We start from the raw sequence: 22,707 nt of genomic DNA, 5'->3' as shown, positions 1-22,707 counted from the left end.
ATTAATGTCAACATGCGAGATTTTTATGTTGACATGCGAATTGAAGATAAATATTTTATTGTCAGGTAAAACACACTAAAAACAAAAATGATTATATACTCTCTAGACAATGGTCTATTTTTTGGTATATATGGATTTTTACGAAATTGTAGCTCAAGCGGGTGCACTGGCAAGTACTAGTTATCCGGTACAGTGTTATACCTGTAATCAACTCGAGTGTTGACAAAAATAAGTCGCATGTCGACAAAATAAACTCGTATCTCAACATATATAAATTGCATGCTAACATAATTAACTAGGAAGTTGACATGAATAAGTCGCATAAATATGTTGCATATCTTCATAATCATTTTGCATGTCACCATAAATAAGTCGCATGTTGTCATTATAATGTTGAATCATGCATCTATGATGTCAGAGTACGCCATTAGTAAGTCATTTTATCCATATAACAATCAAATTCTTAAAAACGATCTGTAACTTTCATGTCAACATAATTATCTTGCATGTAGAAATAATTACCCTGCATGTTGCATAATTATCATGCATTATAATGCATGTTGACATTTATCTTGAATGTAGGGGCAGAAATATGCCACCATAGCGTGTTGACATAGTTATCCCGATGCTGAAAGAGATAATTCCTTGAGTATTACTAGGTGATCAAATACAATAAACCTCGAAAGGCTTTTATGATAGATTCGATCACTCCCGACCGTATTTGATCATCTCATAATATTCAAAGAATGATTCCTTAATACTTATATTTTGGGTATAATGAGGTGTTTAATATGGCTGGTGTGATCAAATCCAGTAAAACCCGGAAGGCTTTATGATAGATTCGATCACGCCCGACCCTATTTGATCATCTCATAATACAGGAAAATAATTATTCCCATAGGAAAAACAATTTTCCTACAGGATATTTGGAATTCCCTACCGAACTCCCATAAGATTTTAAAATCCGATAGGAAATCCTAATTTCCTGTAGGAATTACTACCTGTCTGAATAAAATTCCTGCAGGAAATACTTTTCTCCTTCTTCTTCAGCAATTGTACGATTCAATATATTAAACTAGGCATTGATGAAATGAATTGTACTATTCATTATTTACTTAATCGATTCTTACTGTCATAACAGACAAAGACAATAGAAATGTAAATTTTTTAAATGGTACAGATCTCATTTGTTTGGAGGTATCTTACATTTTAGGTATCTGACGATATGCTACAAGTATAATATAACACCCCAAGATATGATTATTCTATAAAACGCAACATCTGATTGGTTCTAGACAATTAAGTGTCGGGGCAATGAAACTTCATTTCCCTGTCATCGTCATATTTTTCACCATCTCCAACCCCCTTGAATTTCATTTCATTCCATTCCGAGGATGAGTGTATGATGTAATTAAATGATTAATTCTAATGATTAATTTAAATGATTAAATAATATTTCCCCCGGGGTGCCCTCGGGAAATATGATTTTTCATGAGGAAAAAAATCTTTATATTTTCATAATAATCATACAATAAATATATAATGTTGGCACTGATCACATGTAAGGTTAACCAAAACTGACCACGCATGTCTCCGCAATGACACAGCTAACAAAGAGTCATTAATTTTCTTTAGACCAACCAATTACGGCTGCATATGTCTCGAAGAGAGAGAGAGGCTTGACTTTAAACGTCAAAATTCTCTGGCTTAATGCCTTTTTTAAAGTGAATATTGAAATGACTTTCTTGTGCAGGTAAGGTGTTTAATTACTCACCGTTTGCCTACTGTTGCGATTTGAACCACCTCTCCAAAGATGAAGCAATATTCTGGAATAACAAGCGATGATTGCAGCCAGAGGAATAACGTATGATGTCATAACTACAGCGAGGGTAGCACCCTTGTCGATAGATTGGCTTGGCCAGTCGGGTCCACAAATTGTAGTATTCTCTCGATCCTGCATCTCTTTGTGGAAAATTGCAAACGGCAGAGACAGCAGAATGGAAACTGTTAAAAAAAACAGTATTTCATGCTTTGTTATCCATCACTTTTACTTTAACTAAGTTAGTATATAAGATTGATGATTGACTGTTTGACAATACCATTCCTTTTCAATGATATACACAATCATTTTCACATTTTGCTATTGAATGAAATGAAAATCACACCAGCTTTATTAGTTTGCTTGCTTCTCTAAACGATCAATTTATAAATAACGAAAAGTAGCGTTGCCTTTAGAAAAAGACGCTTCTTTATTTACTGAATTCTTTTAAACAGAATGTCATATATGGAGGACGAAATGTTGATTATAAGTGATTACATCCTGACACCAATAGTTGTTGTGCCAGTGTAACTTTTTTCACATTTTAGACTGTTACGTTTACTATATGGCGACCGCCTCGTCTTTTCATTGCATTTAAAAGCATAAAAAAGTTTTTATCCTTGACTTAAAGAAGCAGACCTTTCTATGAAATTGATAAAATTAACCCAGCATTAAAAGTTAACTTAACCCTTACCACTCCAGACGCCAAGACAAACAAAAGTCGATGCCCTGGTATTCCTCCAGTTCATGGACTGGATGGGATACACGATTGCCTGGTACCTGTCTATCGTCATAGCCATCAATGTCAGGCAGGTGGCATGGACCGTGACCTAGTAAGGAAGAGAAACATATCTAAGAGCCACATTGAGAACATGTATGACCCACAGGGGCTGCGATAGAAATAATTGTGAAAGGCGTATTCTGATTTTCAAACGTCTTAATAAACATACGTGTACTTAAATTTTGCAAATCAAATCCATCACTTACTTGAAAGAGCTTTTCTTCAAATTAAAATATTTCAATGCTAAATTAAACTTTAAACACTATTATTCATATAAGGAATAGGGTTCTGCCAACAACTAAAATTTGTTTGTTAGGCTTCTACATTTCTTTTTCAAAACATGCTTTCTACATATTCTCCCAAAGAATATATTTCTCTAATATTTATGTTATGGTAGGGATATATCTTAAATATCCTTTTAATAGCTTTGTGAAATAAAATCTTTCTTCATAACACATTAAAAGCTTGGATTTTCTTTATGAAAATGGGCCCAAAAGATGTTACTAGTAATTCGACGGGAATATGGGTGCACGTGAATAGTGAAAATTTCATCTATTATTTGTGCAATTTTTGAAATACAATCGTTATCTGGTTTGGACATGTGAATTAGTAAAAACAATTTTCTAAATCCATTTGGTTTTACCATAATATGGGTCTGAATATAGCAACACAACACAATCGATCCAAAATCCTACTTATATAAAGCTGTTTTTCAACGATTTTGATGTCTCTTTGATCTTCTTCCCATGAATTTGAAATGTGTTGATTGCATATTTAGTAAATAGAATATGCGGCTTGAAAAAGATGGAGAGATGACAAAATATGATTTTCCAATCATTTTAAAAAGAAAATGAAGTCGCATGGCTCAATGGATTCGTCCTGAAACACTTTGAAAGATAGTGAATTTTCTATTCGTTTGTTAGAAAATAATTTATTAGCATTTTCAATTATGATAAACCGATTTCGATAATTAAGTCTCCCAAACGGAGTTTTCTGGGGGGTCTAACATTGAACCTTATGGAAAAATTGTAAACTCAATTGTAAATGGTTATAACTTAAAAATGGGCAAAGGTAATAATATAGGGTTTTCAGCATCATATATTGACTGTTACATGCAATATACATGTATAGGGTTTATTAGATCTGACCCCTGGGGTCATCCCCAACCCCAGGAATTGGAAATGACCATATATCTCAGAAACTGTTACAATTCTGACCCATAAACCATCTATATTCTTGTTCCATGTGTTCAGGTGAATCAAATGGTATGTAGGTTATTGGTCCCGGGGGCGGTCCTGACCCCCTCAAACAGGAAGTGCCCGAATATCTTAAAAACGGTCAAAATCCCCACCCCTAAACCATATATATTCTTGTTCCTTGTGTTAAGGTGAATCACATGGTATGTAGGTAATGGGCCCCGGGGGTGGCCCTGACCCCCCTCAAACAGGAAGTGCACAAATAACTTGAAAACAGTTGAAATCCCCACCCCTAAACCATATATATTCTTGTTCCTTGTGTCAAGGGGCATCAAATGGTATGTAGGTCATTGGCCCCGGAGGTGGTCCTGACTCCCCTCAAACAGGAAGTGCCCAAATATCTTGAAAGTGGTTAAGATCCCCACCCCTTATATATTATATATTTATTCTTGTTCCTTGGGTCCTGGGGAACATCATGAAACTTCAGAAATAAAAATAATCAAATCTTTTTGTCTTTAAAGTTTGACCCAACTCCCAATGATGGCCTCGTTCGTTTGGGAGCCTTTATAATCGCCCCGATTATAATTACATCTTGTTTAACAATAATTTTTATTGAATGTCATATTTTTGAGTCTAAGATGTTGAATCCCGCTGGGACTTATATAGATTTTACTTTTCCAAAAATTTTTAAAACATATTTTTGTCAAATATTGTTAAATTGTTGTTGAAAAATTAATTTTGATTATTATATCATTTTATCCATATTAATATCGACAGGTGCCCCATTCCACCTTAAATGCGTTTACGTTTATACTTTCTGACATTTCTACATCATAAACAATGGTTACATTTGAGAAGTTCTAGTATGTATTGTTGTGTTTGCGTACCCTTTATGCCGGACCAATATTTAGGGCTCCAAGAGGGGTTCAAAGTTTAATAGAGAAATATAAAGAGAAAATGTATAAAAATCTTCCCAAGACCCACTTCACCAAGAATAATATTTACAAAAGTTTAACATAGAAATATATAGGGAAAATGTTTAGAATATTTTTCGTAAGAACTACAATGTGTGATATTATTACGCGAACACCCTCAAATAGTATATATTTCAAATTGCTGAAAACCTTGACCCCTAGACTAATGTTAGGGCCGAAAGAAGGGATCAAAGTTTAACACTGAAATATATAGCTAAAATGTTTTAAAAATTTTCATCTCAATAACTATTCCGCCAAACATGCCATTATTTACATTAGATCTTGTTGTTGTAGGGAAGATTCTAAAATTTTAAAGCTGATACCCCCTCCCCCGATCTAATTCTAGGGATATAGGGAATACGTTTAACAATTTCTTTCAAGAGCTACAAAGCTTCAGTGTGTGATATTACTATGCAAACACCCTCAAGTAGTACAGATTTTAAATTGTTATAACAGTGACCCACGGACCAATAATTGGGACTAAAGAGGGGTTAAAAATCAGACATTAAATATATAGGTAAAATGTTTCAAAATCTTCTTCTCAATAAACGTTGCATCAGAAATACCAATATTTACGTAAAAGCTTGTATATATAGTGAAGATTTTATCTTGTTCAACCGTGATTAGTGGACCATTACTAGGGTCTAAAGAGGGGTTCAAAGTTAAATATAGAAATATATAAGAAATATGTTTAAACACCTTCTTCTCAAGATCTATAATGCTACAATTCGTGTTATTATTTTGCAAGCATCCTAAGATAGTGTTCTTTCTAAACTGTTAAAATCAAGACCCCGGACTGATATTTAGTATCCAAAAAGGGTTCAAAATTTAACAGAAAAATAGGTAGGGAAATATTTAAAAATGTTCTTTTCAAGCACTATAATGCTACATTACAACCTGTGGGATAAATATATGAGCATCTTAAAATAGTGTAGATTATAAATCGTAAAAACCGTGACCCCGGACTGACACTGGAATCCAAAAGAGGCTCAAAATTTAACATAGAAATATATAAAAATTTTGAACAAGAGACCAGGTCTTAACGGTCACCTGAGTACCATAGCCCTAAGATTGACTTGTCAGAGGGTCTCATTTTTCATTGTGAGCTCAATTTAAGTACATAATATTAATACATTTAGTTTATCTCCCACGACTGTGAAAGTACAGAAGTACCGAAGAAAATATTATAAAATTCAATAAATTTTCAATAGGTGGTCATATTGGCCATACACAAGGACAATAAACCCCTGAACCCAGGAACCATATCGTTCTGAGGCCTGAACCCCTTACCAAGGTGTAATGAATGTCACAATTTTGTTGAGGGCTTCAATGACATCATTACCATGGGTTTAGTTTTATGCCCACATGTGAGGGAATATAAAAGGAGATTCTTGAAACTTGGACCCAATTTAGCTTATTTGACCCCGCCAAAGAGACCCCTTTGGTGGTATAGTCATAAATTTTATAATTTATATTCCTCTTATCCTAGAGATGCTTCAAATCAAAAATGGTAATGGGTGGTCTTGTAGTTTTCAAAAAGAGGTGACTTAAAATTTATTTTCAAGAAATCCAATCCAATGATTGCTACAGTAAATAGGCATCTTCGTATTTTCATATCCTTATATAAAGGTCACAAAAACCTTTAAATTGTTATGAAAATTTATTGCTCGTTTTACAATTTTGTTATCTTTTAATGAGCTGAGGCATAGGATAATAAAATTGGTCAGTTGGTAATCTTAGATCTTAATTAGGTACATGTATGATGTTAAAAAGCAGCCTTTTCTATGTGTTGTTTATTGTATCGTTAACACTTTTACATTGATGTTTACTTTAACGTGTGAAATCGGTTTTAAAATAAGACGATGCATTGCAAAAACATGGAGGTCTTAAAATAGATTTTTCCTGATAATTTGATTCATAATTACAGAAATTTGGGTGTTACTTAATAACGCGTTTAAAGGAAGGTGTTCTCCTACAATACTTTGATCTTGCATATTTGAAAAGGGAGAACTATTTTGAAAAACAATGACTGACAATTGCAGTTGAATCATTTATAATAAAATTTTGTTTGGAAATTTGGCTTTATAAAGTTTTAAATATTTTTTCAGGATTGTATCTTATCCGTTTGAAACCGTAAAGTATACCTAGTCGTTGTTAACATCGAGATCGCATCTAATCATTTGAGTTTCGTTAACTTCACCTTCAAATAGTATGCCTAATCTGTATAACAGGAAATGAACAATTTATAGAACAAAGTTAATATTGATCTCTGTTAAACATTATATAATACTGCAGAAACAAATTGTTATAGATCGAAATTTAAACACAACGGGAGGCAATCAAATCTCATACGCAGGCCCTAACGACGGTACGCAGAGATGGAATCCACAAGCAAATTGATTATCTCTAACATGGGCTTACAATATTCCGCTGCAGAGCTATTCAATAATTAAAGGAAACTGTCGTCGTACAAACAGCTGTTACTTGGCTGACGATTCTATAATCAATGAACAGTGTGTTCACCTTGTAGATGTCTTTTCATCGTCATAAACCACTGGCACAAACACTACTCTCTCCATCTTGGTCGGGGTTGAAGAAGATGCCATGTTGAAAATTCTCAACATTTTGACAAATGAAGGTGAAAGCAGTGGCGAAAAATCGATCTTTTTTTGAAAACATATTTCTTGTTCTATTAGTTCTTGTATTTTAATATCGATCAATATAGATATCATCACTCTGAATGTACTTAACAAAAGATATTTTGCTAGGTGTTTAATGTAACTGTGATTAGTATTATAGCAATTTAACATAATGAATAAATGAGAGTCTCAAAAGAGAAATTTATATTATAAATAAAACAATGCCTAACTTTTTCATATACATACGGCCGATAGAGTATACCAATAAATGTAAACTTGATACTACAAAAAAAACTATTTAAAAAAAAGTAAAATGGAAATATCAAAGTTTAAGACCATTACCAACGCTTTCATACATGTAGTACATTTGTCTAACTATCCTTGAACTACATGTAATAAAATAACCAGGAACTCTAAAATCTAATTATATATTCAACTATAGTAAACAAAAACTATGGAATAAAAAAAATCAAAATGCTTCCCACACATATTCATAAACAATTTTTTTCTTAATTTTAATCTTAATCATTGGTTTTCTTATTGCTATATATTAATTGTCGTCCAAAGGTTCATCAAGCACATTTGCATTTTCGGTTCACAGTTGAGGCACACTTTCTTATAACCCAATTGCATGTCACACGTTTTTATGGTTAAATTGACTTACAATCTGTATGAATCATGAATATGCACATTCAATACTCTGCCTAAGAATAAAATAAGATCCCAAAGGTCTACTCCTAACACTTTTAAATAGAGAGAAAACAAAATCCTCCAAACTGTTCACAGGTCCTAACTGATTTATGTAAATCAAACCACCTGGGATTTTCCCTTTCAAAAAATCTTTACAAGTAATAAGTATTGGTGTTGCCACACTGCAAACAATACCACTATAAATTGGCGATGCATATTCATCATGCCTTGGTATTTTCCAAATCCATCTGTAATTTGTCCATAAATATTTCTTCTAATAAAATTCATTTCTATCGTTTACTCAAATGAATTTGAAGACTATTATGCTTAAAAAGTAATTAATTTGATTTTAATATTTAGAAACAAAGCACAAACATTACACAAGACTAGCTTTAAAATTTTACATTGAAATAAAAAGGACATAACCATTTATGTTTTTCCTTTAAAATTCATTGTGTGTAGATTTAGAAAAATGACTTTTGCTAAAACTCAAAGTCGATAAAGTAAACCTGTAATATCATTGAATAATAAGATATAATGAATAATCGTAAACTATGGTACAAGTAACTTACCACATATAATATTGTTGATTATGTGCAGATACCCGATGGGCGTGGTCATTACGACACTCGGGAGCCACGCTTCTTTGTGTCATTATGACCACGCCCATCTGACATCTGCACATAACCAACATATTAATTTGGGTAACTACTACGTAAACGAACATTTTGTTGCAATATTAGGTAGTTTTACAACAACCAAAATTAACTGATAATAGTTACGAAAATTTGCACAAGCATGTACTTTTTGTAGCGTGAACTCGAACGAGATTTAGTCGAAATTGTTACAAAAATTTGCACAAGGGATTAAGAAAGGTTTACAACATAAAAACGTGAAGAGACAGCTGATTATATTTGTAACATGCAAGTTACACAGGGAATAAGCGCTGATATATCAAAACATATACTAATCAACTGTTAATCGAGACATTTCTGTGAATCATAGGTCATTTCCGGTTGTTGTTTTTACCCATTGTTTTGATACAATTGATATTTCATTTATATGACGATGTGGATCTAGCCCTTACTTCAATAATTAATTGAGTCTCCAATGGCTTTGGCAGTCGATGGGATATTTAATGATACAAAGCATTGTCTGTGGTCCTTTTAACTAGATCTCCCGCCTTAACGCACGTGAATAATGGCTAGAAGTAATTTGTACGACTAAATTACAAAGATAGAGATTTGTATCAGATTGGTTTTACAACGACAGTGATACCGAACATTGCTTGATGAACCAGTTATAAAAAAATCCCCCTGGTCCCTTTTATATCTTAGCGATTATTGTTTTAAAATCATTCAAGCTTTAACTGTTTGCAAACGGTGCTTCCATGGTAAAGTACACATTTAGAATCGTACCCACTGAGATTACGTTTACGAAGTTTTTAATAACTTATACAAGGGTTCAATTTTTCTGACAGGTTCAAATTCATATGATTAACTGAAATAAATGCATATTCTTCATTGTTTGTTGTCTTTAACAATATTATTCATGAAAATCTCTAATTGTAAAAACGTTCATTTATATGTCTTCTTGGAGGCAAAAAGTTCCAAAGATAATATTGATCGGTTCATTAAATAAAGTCAATCTTAGTGATATGGGGTATCAGATGAAATACCTGTAGAAGCAGTCGCCAAACGTAGGCGATCTGTTGTTATAATCTACCGTATTATTGTATTAATTGCACACAACCTCTGCATTTATCTGTTTTAGTGAAATGCACGAATTCTAATAGTAAAAAAAACCAAATCTGATTTGAACAGTTTGGTATAATGAATATGTTACTCAGAAAGGCTTGGGATGAATCTGATATTGTTTAAGCTGCTGCGGTGTTCGGAGAGAGAGATTCCATCTTTGTCTAACACCAGTCCCCCATTACATTTAATCTTGAAGCATGCTATGAAACTGGAATTACTATATAGTACCTGGTTTAAAGCAGCCTAGCTATGTAAGTCAACAAATCTAATTAACAAATTGGTGAACATTGGAATTACTGTGAATGATGACTAAGTCATTTTATTTCATTTTGAATTACATGTAAATCATGCTAAAAACAGAATATCAATCTTCAGTGTATATGTCTTTTAAATAAACTATTGCTTGGAAATGTATACAATGGTTTACAGAATTATTACATAATTTAGATGTACAATGTACATACTCTAGATACATGTATTTGACATATTTGAGATCAAAAGGACATTGTCTTAAAACAATACTAGGTACTTCATTTTACTATATTTGCATACCACTGTAAGTCCATACGGAGGAACTGCAATTATTTTTCTATAATCGCAATTGCTCTGTCTGTGTACTATGACGTCATAAAGGTGTGACGTCATATTCTTTTCCATGACGTTAAAGATTTTAAAAAACCACTATACGATACATCAAGTGTTTTTCTCCAACTCCATAAAATTGATGTATTTAATATTAAAGCATTTCTTATGATAACATTTTAAAGAAATTACTGTTATAACATATCATTGATTCTGTTAACAAATCTATGTGAATTAATATGTTTTACGGTGTGACCGTTGGGGCGAGCGCAGAAGGAGTCACACATCTGTCATCATTGTTAAATGCAACCCGTGGACTTAACCAAACCAAAAAACTTTGGCTTTGTCCCGAAAACTTTTACCACCGCAAGGAACCGGAAGATATCAAACTTTTATTCCAATGGTCCCTTCCTAGGTTTATACATTTAAAAACAAAAAACTACCACTGAGCATTAATAATTAAAATGTTAAAAAGACTTATTGAAATATTTTGATAAACACAAAGCCGGTTTTTTAAAATTTTTTATCTCTTCTTTACCTTTTAAAAATGATCATTAAAATCAATAAATTGTGTGTCTGTGTTATTTCTCATTTTGTTCCTTGTTGTTACCGGTGTTTTAATTTTCCTCTGTGACATCAATTTTGTTTTTAATCTTTTTAATTTTTGTACGCTATACGTTGTAGACATGTGCCCTCCCCCTTTTTTTAGTGTGTGATATCCAATATTATTGAAAGGTTTGACCACATATGCAACTATAACAAATACATGTAGATATTTTAACAGTTTAATTTTCTTTTTCTTTTATTTATCCATAACAAAATGACGTGGCTAATAATGATTAGACTTTTCTTTTTTTAATAATTTTTTGTCACCTACCTAACGTATACAATGATTGGATCAATATGACAATAAATTTAGCATGGAACTTGCATGTGTATTTACTGAGCAAAAAAAAAATCATCAAAACAAAACTAATCAGCCAAAGAGTCACCGTTAATAGTGAGCGCAGTATCGGTATTAACGATGACTCCCTACTGTGTATTTCCTACACGTTACATTCAGTACAGATGCTTGATCCACCTCTAAATGTATCGCGGGAATATAAAACGCCAGAACACTGTGACGTCATACTTAACTTTTCGTAAGTTTTCGTAAATTGTCGGACAAATTCGGGGAAGGAAATGCCGTCATAGGTACAGTTTTTTACGTAAGCATGTGTTGTTTACTTTAATGTTTTTAAAAGGATTTTTTATTGTTAAATGAAAATGATGTATACGATTTACAGGTAAGAATTTTCCTTAGAAACGCTTCCTGTTCCGCCAAGTTGCTATGCACCGCAAAGGATCACTGGGATAGTAGAACGTTTTCACGCGGGTCCACAAAATTTTCTTTCAACAATGTGCAGATTTCAACTCGAATTTCCTCCGTTGGTACACGTTGTCTATGGAGCTCGCTACGCGAGCGGCGCTTCGCGCCGCCTCGCTGCGCTCGCTAAAAAGATACATTACAGTCTGAATGTTTATTTTTGATGCAATAGCTAAATGTCAAGGTCTAGGCTAATACATGGTATTTGCGAGTGGTCAAATGCAAATATAAGTAATAAAAACGATTATTTAGTGAACATGGCGTTATGAATAGCAACTGCTCTGCTGGCATATTTTCCATGATGCGCTAGAGCGCATCATGGAATATGCCAACAGAGCAATTGCTATTCATTACGCCATGTTCACTAAATAACGTTGTTTATTTCTTAAATGTGCTGATTATTGCTGACAAGAAACATTTAGCATAAATTATCTGGTTCTTACTGTTATTTATGTATCTAAATGAATATTTAAGCAGTTGTATTTTACATCTACATGTATCAATGTATGAAATATAAAGAAAATTGGTTACTATGCGGGGCCAGACCCTATTATAAATCATTGATTCTTACAACATAGTTTCTAAGAAGATTTTTTACGCTAGAAAAATGATTGAAAATTACCAAGAGTCAGAACAATATATCCCTGGGATTTAAACCAGTTTCAGCAATTTTAAAATTGACTAATTAAAAATATCTTGACAGGCAAACCATCCTCTGCCCCCAAAAGTAATCGAAAGAACCAGCGAGGAGAATGAGGCATTTTTTTCACATTATTAAAAATAGCATGAAAATACTTTTGTGACATTGACAAATTATTTAGTCATTCATAACTTTCCTTACGATAGAAAAATGCGGGGAATATTATTGAAAATTTAGACCATCGTCTCATGCCTGATCATTTCTTCTGACTCTAAGTGCGTTAGCACACTATAAACAAGCTTAAATTGCGTCAACATCTTGTTTACACACTGACAAATCTTTCAACATCACGTGGTAATGTAGATAATAAAATGTGGCGTTTACAGTCAAGTCCGGAATGTATAAAATAATGAAAATTATATTCAATAATTTGAAGTGCATTTAAATTAAATTGTATGATTAGCAGAAAGTTTATGATTAAGTTTATGTTTATAGTGTGGCTTAATGGAAAAAACCCACAAATGTTCCTTTCATTAAAAACATTCATTGGATAGAACATAGCTTAAAGACTGTTCAAATCGGTTTTTTTTCATTTTGTATGCTATTATCATTTACCATTTCTTTGCAATACAGGCGAATACTGTTAAATACTTGTTAAAAACTGATTTTTTTCTTGTATAATTCTGACTTTGTAAAATGGGATGGATTGCAAACATTATTTAAAAGACATTTCAACAAGAGTGTCAACAACAATTTATATCAGGATGGGTGGGTGGGGATGTACTGTCTCGAAGCACGTGCACCTTTGCCATTTGTTAGATTTTAGAAAACGACATAAATTAAGTACTCACCATGCTTCACTAATGTTAAATAAGTTTAAAATGTTAAGCTTTCTTATTTGTAGTCCGCTTAAAACTATAAAGAAAATTGTTATCATAACGAATGTTATGAAGTTAACAACGTGTCGGAATAGTCGTTAACTGCATACATACATACATGTAATATATAATTGTAATATATTGAATCCTTTAAAAGTTACAACAAATATCGGACATTCATCGTTGAAACACTATAAGTGGCCTTTTTGGCTTTCCAGAAAAATCAAAGGACGGACATCAGTCTAGACAAAAAAAAATGTTATTAAATCTGATATTTCTTTTTACGAGGTTAACATTGCACATTGTAGGTTAACGTTTTAACTCGTTTCGTTGATTTTGTTTATACTTACATACTGTGTAAAGATGAACAATTTACACCCAAATTCAGCAAATACCCAGTGATTGAAAATGAATGCCAGGCAGGTGAAAGGAACGACAACGATCAGGTAGGCAATGTCTGACACGGCCAGGTTTAGGATGTAGGTGTTAGTGGCGGACTTGCCGGCGTGTAAGCACGTGATGTAGATCACAACGCTGTTTCCAACCAACCCCACAAAGGTCAACAGTGACCAAGTAAAGAGTATTGGTAAAGGCTGTATTTGGTCGCCCATGACCTGAGTTGAGTTATTCATGACGAACTACTGTGTCTCGTTTTCTTTCACTGTTTTAGTACTAGGTATTAAAGTAAACCACGGCTTCGGGTCTCGAAATTGGCTACTTCACAAGCAAGATGTACTTATTTCACGTAGGTGTCGTCACACGGTTTTGACTTGACTGTAGAACAAGAATTCGAAAAACAACTGAAGTTGATAACAAAGATCCAATGCATCCATACCTTAAGTAACACACAAGTCTTATATATTCTTTTCTATGCAACCACAGTTAAGACACATGTCAATTCAATCTCTGTCCGTGTCTCTTTTAAGACTGCAGCTTTAAGTAACCAATGAAATATAATGACACCTCGTTCCTCAATTTCTTTTTTTTTTTTTTGATTTATTTTTCTTTCCAAGTGAAGCTCAATACAGCACGCATTCGTTAATCAATGTTGCTTTCCGTGCGGTGTTCTCTCCGGCATAATGTAATGATTGGTGCATTGCGCTATACATGTATGTCCCGAGGTGCAATTACCTTATTTTTTCAGAATTTTCTTCAAATTCCTGCACATTTTACGAATGTCTATTCCTAAACAATTTGAGACTATTTTTGCAGCATTTTGACAGCTTAGTCATTCAAAGTTATACACACAAGTGAATCAATCATTCAATTTGCATATTTTAAGATTTTGTTCTTTCCATACTTAACCAAAATAAATCTCAAGGGAGCCCGAAAATCCGTGAATAAAATCTCCAATGTAAAACCACAATAAAAACGCCTGTTGTCGAGAAATACACCAAGGCAGTCATGGAATAAAGGAATCACTGAGTATAGGATGTGACTTGTATCATCACAAAACGCATTTAATGACATTAATTTGGCCTGTTTAACGATAAATAATCACATTGATTTTGTTCTCTGTAGTTAGAGTAAATATTCCTGCATCGATGCTTGATTTCCTGTGGCGCCTAGAACTTCTACAATCTCAGCCACGAGGAGATAAGATTTTAATTCAAAGATGCTTACAATTATTTCCAGCTAAATTCACTGGCAAATTACAGCATAGTTTGTCACATAACAAGGCGGCATTACTGAGAGTGTCAATCAGCGCGCTCCTGTATATAGTCATTTGGTGGGGAATTAATAATGTGATACAGTGTTCAGATCAATTCAATGTAAATAGATCCGAGCGGAATGACAGTTTGCATTTATCTCAGTTTGTCACCTTTTTATCGGTCAACCACCGATGCAAGTGGGCGAAACAGGTCTGGTTCAAGGGCGTCGGAATAGGGGCGTCCGCCGCCCATGATATTGCCAAACAAAGATTTTTTAAAAAAAATAGATTAAAATTGAATTTTATAACGGCAATCTATGTTTATTTGAGCGGCAATGATAACGGCGATCTATGTTCAATAGAGCGGCGAAGTGTGAACTCTGTTTTCACAGCCAAAAATGGGTATATTAAATACCTATTTCTGTGTCAATTAACAGTGCATTAACTAAAGATTATATTTTTCTCTAGCTTTGATGATATGTAAAAAGTGCAAAATACACAAACTATAGTTAAAATATCTTTATCTTTAACAACTTTTTACAATTACTGATATATAAAATGAGGCCAATTTAAAAACTAGAGCGATTAACATGTACATTGTATAATAGTCACCCTGTATATTTCAAGTTTCCAAAGCGTCCTCTCGGCAAGAAAAATTACTACCAATGGCTATAGCTACGATACAATTTCAAAAGGCAAATATCACAAATCATAGCTTTCTTGTTAATGTACATAATGTACGATCTTATTATCAAAACGAATTTTGAAGATCTTTGTTTTACTATGACTCAAAAGAGGATTAAAGATTACCTGATCCTGCACATTCACCGACATGCAGCACGTGATTTGCAGATAGGCCTATCCATTTCTGGACGTTTTTGAAGTGCCAGAGATACTGATAAGTTGAATAAAAAGTGATGCTTATATTCTCTATAACTAATTTAAATGTGAGTCGCGTTATCTTGATATAATTGTTTACGTCTTTAAACGTAAATACACAAACATTAAGCACAATTTGGTTTAAATTGTTTCTCATAGTGCCATTAAACAAGTGACAATATACTTTATTAATTAAAGAATCATTAGACATAAATGAATACGTAGAATACCTTCAAATCCGGTTCAACCCCCCCCCCCCCCCCCCCAAATCGATCAATCTCGCCGCCCCAATATGAAATACCTCCCGACACTCCTGTGGTTGCTTTTCTAACTAAAGATTGAACGTGTGCAGTTATGTAAATACTTAAAGATAGTAAGAGTGAATAAATAAAGAAAATAGTATCTTTTTGAGTTACTCTTTACAACTACGTAGTTCCCTGCTTTCTTACTATAATTTCCTCTAAAAATATTAATGGTAGTCGGTGTAAGCCTTTGAACGTGAACGAGTACGTGTTGTATAAGACATAGAAAGTACATTATTTTATTTGTTGATATAAAGTTGTCCGCCAAACAACTGTTTTATCCTTCTTAGTTCTGTTTCTGAAAGTTGTGAATTGACTGAATATTCAAAGGCATTTAAATAATTTGCACACAGAAATTAGTAATCGAAAATTTTAAATATTGAAATATACATGTACATGATGCTGCAGGTTTGTAGCCCCCGGTCTGAAAAAAACTTGGATGGACGACCTGGGAGCGACAATGCCGTGCGTGGTAAAAACTTGCAATTTACAGTGCTCAAAAACTTGCACTAGTTTTGGACTGTTTAACCTTATTTCCATACACACTTAATAATATCGTGTTGTTTTTTTGAAAGTTAATATTTTCATATGACAAATAAAATGTTGAAATTTTGTTAAAAAATAGATTTTTTGGGTAGATAAGTACCTTAAATTTGTGTGTCCTTTTGTCTCTTTAACATACATAGTTTTAAGAAACACTAAAAGTGTACTGATAACACGATTATGTTACACTGTTGAACAATTTAGCAACATTTTATGTTTTTGTTGAAAAATCATCTTGCATATTGAAAAACTTAGAGTTAGATTTGAATTGAAATGAAGTTAATGTTCTTAGTATTTATTTACCTATTTCGCATGGCAATAAGCCAATGTTTGATTTTTATAAAATTACCTATTTTTGAATGAGATTATTTAAAGACAGAGCCCAATTTTGGTAAACAAATTATGCTTACTACTGGATATACCTTAATAAATATTTTTAAAAATCAGCAGAAATCGGCACAGGCCATTGTCATGAAAAAAAAGAAATATTTTGTAGAATTGATGACGTAATACGCAACGAATTAGGAAATTCCCAGAGATAAACTTATTTGTACACTTTTAAATGCTTAGCCTCTTGATTGTTTGATTGTTTGCATGCTTTTAATCTTGACGTTTGTCATCAATCTACGCTTTTAGGATCTCTTGTCACTTACAGCAAGAAATGATTCATAGTTCACTGTTTCACAGTTTCTATCAATTAAAATAGATACAAATTGTTGCATAATATAAAAAATAACACGAAAATGGTCGTAGAATGACAGATAATTTAGTTTTCATGTTTTACCCAGTATTATGTTGACCCTTCGAAAAGCCTTTTGTTGTAACTCCCACATGACATAAAAAACACCAAAAAAAAAAACCAACAGCCAAAAACAAAAACAATATTCTAAAAACAAACCAGAGTATTATCTAAAACCCATCTCTTTCGGCAAAATATTTTCTCCGACACATTTCATTATAATCCTATTTTAACATATTTTTCATAGGGAAAGGATGGAATGGATATTCGAATTTTTATAGATTTTATTTCTTCTCATTCTTAAAACTGTTTTTAAAACCCACTTGCATTTGTGAATGAAAACCAACTCTGAAAACGGTTTTGACCTTGACTCTTGACCTAGAGACGTCATTTAATGTCACTGCACACCATTTGACCATAGGCACCCTGTGTGTGAAGTATGAGCCAGATTGGACCAAGGTGAGAGAATATATTATCCGGACAAGGACTTTTCTGATAATTCTGCTATGACCTAGAAACTTGGTTCTTGGAGAGGGTTTATATACTAGGCTTTGCCTGTTGCCTAATCCATTTGATTACTCAATAAAATATGTTTAAATTAAATTAATTAAATTAAATTGAAACTTGGTTCATGGTCACTGCTTACCCTTTACCCAAAGGCACAGTGACGTATGAGAGCCAGACTGGGCCAAGGGGAGAGAAAATATGTCCGGACAGGTGATCTCGGACGGACAGAAGGACGGACGGACAGACTAATCACTTTAGCCCGCCCTTTCAATGATTCGATGCTTAAACAAACGCATTGGATGTCTCTCACCTAGTGCTCTTTACAGTTTTTTTAATGTAATTTAATATGTAAACGGTGTAACGTGTTATTGTAGGCAATGATTAGCGTTACGGAAACAGTTCACTTGTTTAAATAATACACAATCTGGCCTCCCTACTTTGTCAATCAGAATGCAAACGTTAACACGATTAGGGTTTCTAACATGGACACAGACTTTGACTGATGGTAGGGAAACCCTTTGTTATGTGTGGGCCAAAATATAAAAAAATCATATGTAAATTATCAATGCAAGGATTTATTTTCTCTCATTTTTTTTTATTAACACATAGGCCTACATGTTTAAATGTACGTACGGTGTACATGTAACATTTTTTTCCCCATAAAAACGTGATATATATCGTAAACGTTTTTTCAACATTTATTGATTTTTTTTTCCTTTTTCTGATTATCTCATATACATATACAGTGTACATTTTTAGTTTATAAAAACCTGATATATATTGTAACTCTGTTTTCACCATATGCTATTTTCTGGTATGTTACTATGTACTTGTTTACAAGGAATCAATAAATGGTATTAAAAAAAAAAAACACGATTAAGGTAACAATCTCAGTCTTCATTATGAAGTCATATTTGGTAACGTTACTAAATTTTGTCTGCAGAAGATCGAATTTGAAAAAAAAAATAATTCTGAGGTATTTTCATAGAAATCTTTAAAGATCAAATTTATGAAATGAAAAGTGCACAATTATTGAGTAAATTTTAAACATGAGGCCCAAAGGCTTTGACAGTCACCTGAGTAGCATTGTTCGTAAGGATCATGGTATGTAGGGCTGTAAAGGAGTCTCATGTGTGCATTGCAAGCTTTCTCTTTTTGGGTACGACAAGTGAAGTCGTACCCAAACCGACTCATACCTAAACAGACTAATAATCCATTGGTCCGGTCGTAAACAATGATACTTTGGTTGTAAATGTAAAAGGCAATCTGTTATGGTAGGGTTTTGATATAATTACAATAATTAAGAAATTATGAGATAAATGAATGTAGAATTTTTGATAATATAATGCCATCTCCTATAAGTTTGCCAAAGAGGTCCTTATATCAACATTTGATAGAAAATTTTTGTTTACATGCAAATTTTTCTTTTAAAAAAGAATCCAATTAGATTAATTAGATTGACAAATTTATAAATTCTTCTCACTTTTTGAAGGCAGGCATAATATTATAATTGATATTTTTAATCGACAAATAGGACACAAGTCTGTTTGGGTACGAGTCAGTTTGATAACGAATTGACCCCATCCGCGAGTCTAAGCCCGTTTCCTAGCTTTCCTCATCATTTGTTTTGGTGTTGATGATGGTCTTGGTTTTATCATCGCTCCAGGGACCCTGTCATCTACCTGGACTTGTAGTTTGTCTTTTAAAAACTCTTTGATAACCTCCCATCACATGTTTTCATTGACTTCCTCTGGTATTTCAATGATTTTAAAATTGTGTTTTCTTCTGTTCGTTTAAGTTTCCCAATGGAAAAGCCTTTATAGATACGCGTTCATTTCCACTACATTTTGTTTTGGTCTCTCTAAGTTCTTTGTTACTAGACATCAGTTTTCCGCCAGCGTATGTTCATTTTGTGTAAGAAAATCGATCTTTTGTCATTATTTTTTTTCTAATTTTCTGTTAAATGTCTCTGTTACTAGTATTTTATCGCACCGTCTATTCATTTCTCTTTACAGTTCTGCGTCCATAAGTTTATGCGAACGATTTGCTTACCTCTGACATTTCTTAAGTTTCCTTTCTAAGTTTACTTATTTGCGTTTACTGTTCCTTGTCACTAGTGTGGTATTTCAATTATAGGCGAGTGTACACAGAACAGTGTGAAACACTACCATGACTAAGTAGAAATTGTACTATAAAACTTTCTTTGATACCATTTGAAATTTATCGTCAATAGCTCACAACGACCGAGTTTCTTTGAGTTCAAAATATGGTAAATATACTAGATTCTTCTTTCAGTTTTACATAGTAGTAACCTTTTTTCACGACCTTTAGGTATTTGGTACCTTCTGGTATTTGAGAATTTAGGTAGTATATCATATCGTCATCGGTCGGCATCTGGTACTGTGATGTTTCAACAGCTGGGTTCAGATCAATGCATAGTCTCAACTTATCAGACGTTTTGACACTTGCCACATTATCTATCCAATATCCCCATGATTAGCTTGTGGCACTCTTCTGGGATGTCGTTGAACTGGTTTCACTCTAGGGTCAAGTTTGATATAACACTTCCCCTTCAACTCACCAAGTCCCTTAAAACACCATTTTGATTCATTAAGAATTTGATCTTATGCAATGGCACAGGCATGGAGAATATAAACTATCTGATGAGGGTGCTTTTAAACAAGTTTCAGCTTCTCTGGTCAATTGATTTTTAAAATTGATTTCTCTGTATACTACTGTTTTAATATTCAGCTCTCTATTGTGGACCCACACTACCCCTGGGAATCATGAATTTAAAAAAAATCTACACTACCTGAGTGCTTCTACAAAAGTTTCCCCTATATATTACTCTTTATAAGTTCAACCCCATTCTATCTCTATGGATATTTTTTGTACAAACCTGAATCATCACTACCTGAGGATGCTTCCACCCAAGTTTCAGCATTTCAATTCAAGTGGATTTTGAGAAGAAAATTTTGAGTTACGGCTTCTCTCTATATTTTTATGAAAAAAATCTCTCTTTATTTATAACTACGTAAAAATTCAACCCCCTAGTAGCCATAACCTTTCTCCATGGAACATGATTTGATCTAACTCCAATCTACGCTGATGGTGCTTCCACACAAGTTTCTGGTCAAACTGTTTTTGAGAATTGTTTTGGTATATAATACCTTTGTAAGATTTCAAGTAAACCCTATTGGAATGATATCGATCAACTTTCAACTTTATGGAAAACTATGCGGGATTAAGAAACTGTTTCTAAAGGCTAAAAAAAACCCATTCAACAAATTGGATTTTTCTCGGATCAGAAACTCTTTGATACACACTTTAGATTTTTTTAGCCTAAGTTCAAAAAGGATCTTGCACTCAACATTGAAAATGTCTCAACTAGTGATCCACGAAAATCCTGGAAGGAACTGAAAAAAGCGAACACGAACTTTGAACAAGACTTCTACAATGAATGCTTACATGTACAACATAAACAATCTCTTTAAGGTAACATGACGATGATCCTATACATACCAAACAGATTACTACAAGATTATTACTAGGGAGAAAGTTGATCCTCATACATACCAAATAGATTACCTAACAAGATTATTACTAGGGAGGAAGTTGCTCCTGTCGTATTAAATTCAAACGAAGGAAAGGCACCTGGGTTTGACCAGATGTATTATGAAGTCAGCAAGAACTATGAAACCATAACCGTACAACAGAAATTATTTCAGTTGTGGTTTCAAACAGGAAAAGTACCACAACCGCTGAAGAAAGCACTTATTTACCCTATTCCCAAGGACACAGCAGTTCCAAGAATACCATTAAACTATAGAGGAATTAGCCTATTGTTCATGGTGGCCAGTTGTGTACTAAATAACAGAAATTCAATACATTTTTTCTAGAGGAAAACAACGCCATAGTGGATTAAACAGAATGGCTTCAGAGAGGATAGGTCATACATGTATGTAGATCATGATTTACATTAAATAGTTTAATTCAGAACTGCACATCTACATTTGTACACTTTGTGGACCGCAACCTCCTTCGATACAAACTTCAGCTTAGTGGTATAGATAGATATATGTACAACACTATAGCCAGTTTTTATACGGACACAGAATCATGTATATCTATCAATGGCTACCTTACAAATTGGTTCAACTGTGCAACTGGTGTTCGACAAGAAGATCACCCATCCTCTTCTCGATTTTTACTTATGTCTTAGCTACTGTAATCAAAGAACTCGACCTATCTGAATGATATATGAGAATTTTTTTTCTTGTTATATCGCAATCGCATCAGCGATTTTTAAAGGTGACCTTCTCTTCGAAATACTTGTGACCTTTTCAGGAATTTTACTCATTTCAACTTCATAATCAAAAGCTTACTTTTTAAGAGTTTTATTTAAAAAACAAACAGCAAGTTAAAAGTTTTTAAAGAATTGCTTGATCACGTGATCAAATCCTGTGAACTTCTTAGAAGATTCGATCATGTGCCAACTACGTTCATATTTCAGTGTGCATTTTTGGTTTTTTTCCTTATATTTTCTTTTGAGAAAGTCAGATTTAAAGTTGTAAATATAACCGTGTGTTAGTGTATACTAATGTAGCTGTCAAACCATATGGCGCGGTCATCATCGTGACGTCAAAGATCTGATCTATTGTCCCGTTAAAAAATTCATACAGATTTTTCGCTACAGGTTTCATACAAGGAAACACATTAATTTGCAAATGTAAAATTAATATTGAAATTGGGTAACCTTCAAGT

At 33.3% G+C, this 22,707-nt stretch overlaps 1 protein-coding gene across 2 annotated transcripts in view; it reads right to left on the bottom strand.

Moving 5' to 3' along the window:
• The window catches only part of LOC128164245 (kiSS-1 receptor-like), a 63,595-nt gene that overhangs the window by 2,303 nt on the left and 38,585 nt on the right, over positions 1-22,707 (bottom strand). Inside the window, exons 1-3 of one of the 2 annotated variants that reach the window (XM_052828016.1) lie at positions 13,673-15,023; positions 2,514-2,649; positions 1,775-2,004 (exon numbers count right to left, since the gene is read on the bottom strand). In XM_052828016.1, coding sequence (XP_052683976.1) covers positions 1,775-2,004; positions 2,514-2,649; positions 13,673-13,954 — 648 coding nt within the window. In that variant the 5' untranslated portion in view covers positions 13,955-15,023. Of the gene's footprint in view, positions 1-1,774; positions 2,005-2,513; positions 2,650-13,672; positions 15,024-22,707 lie in introns of those variants that run through there. The other variant, XM_052828014.1, reaches the window with a different exon arrangement.

This window comes from Crassostrea angulata, chromosome 9 (genome assembly GCF_025612915.1).
Source record: "Crassostrea angulata isolate pt1a10 chromosome 9, ASM2561291v2, whole genome shotgun sequence".
NCBI classification, from domain to species: Eukaryota; Metazoa; Mollusca; class Bivalvia; order Ostreida; family Ostreidae; genus Magallana; species Magallana angulata.
Note: the sequence above shows the minus strand (reverse complement) of the source record. Positions and strands in the feature narration are given on the sequence as shown.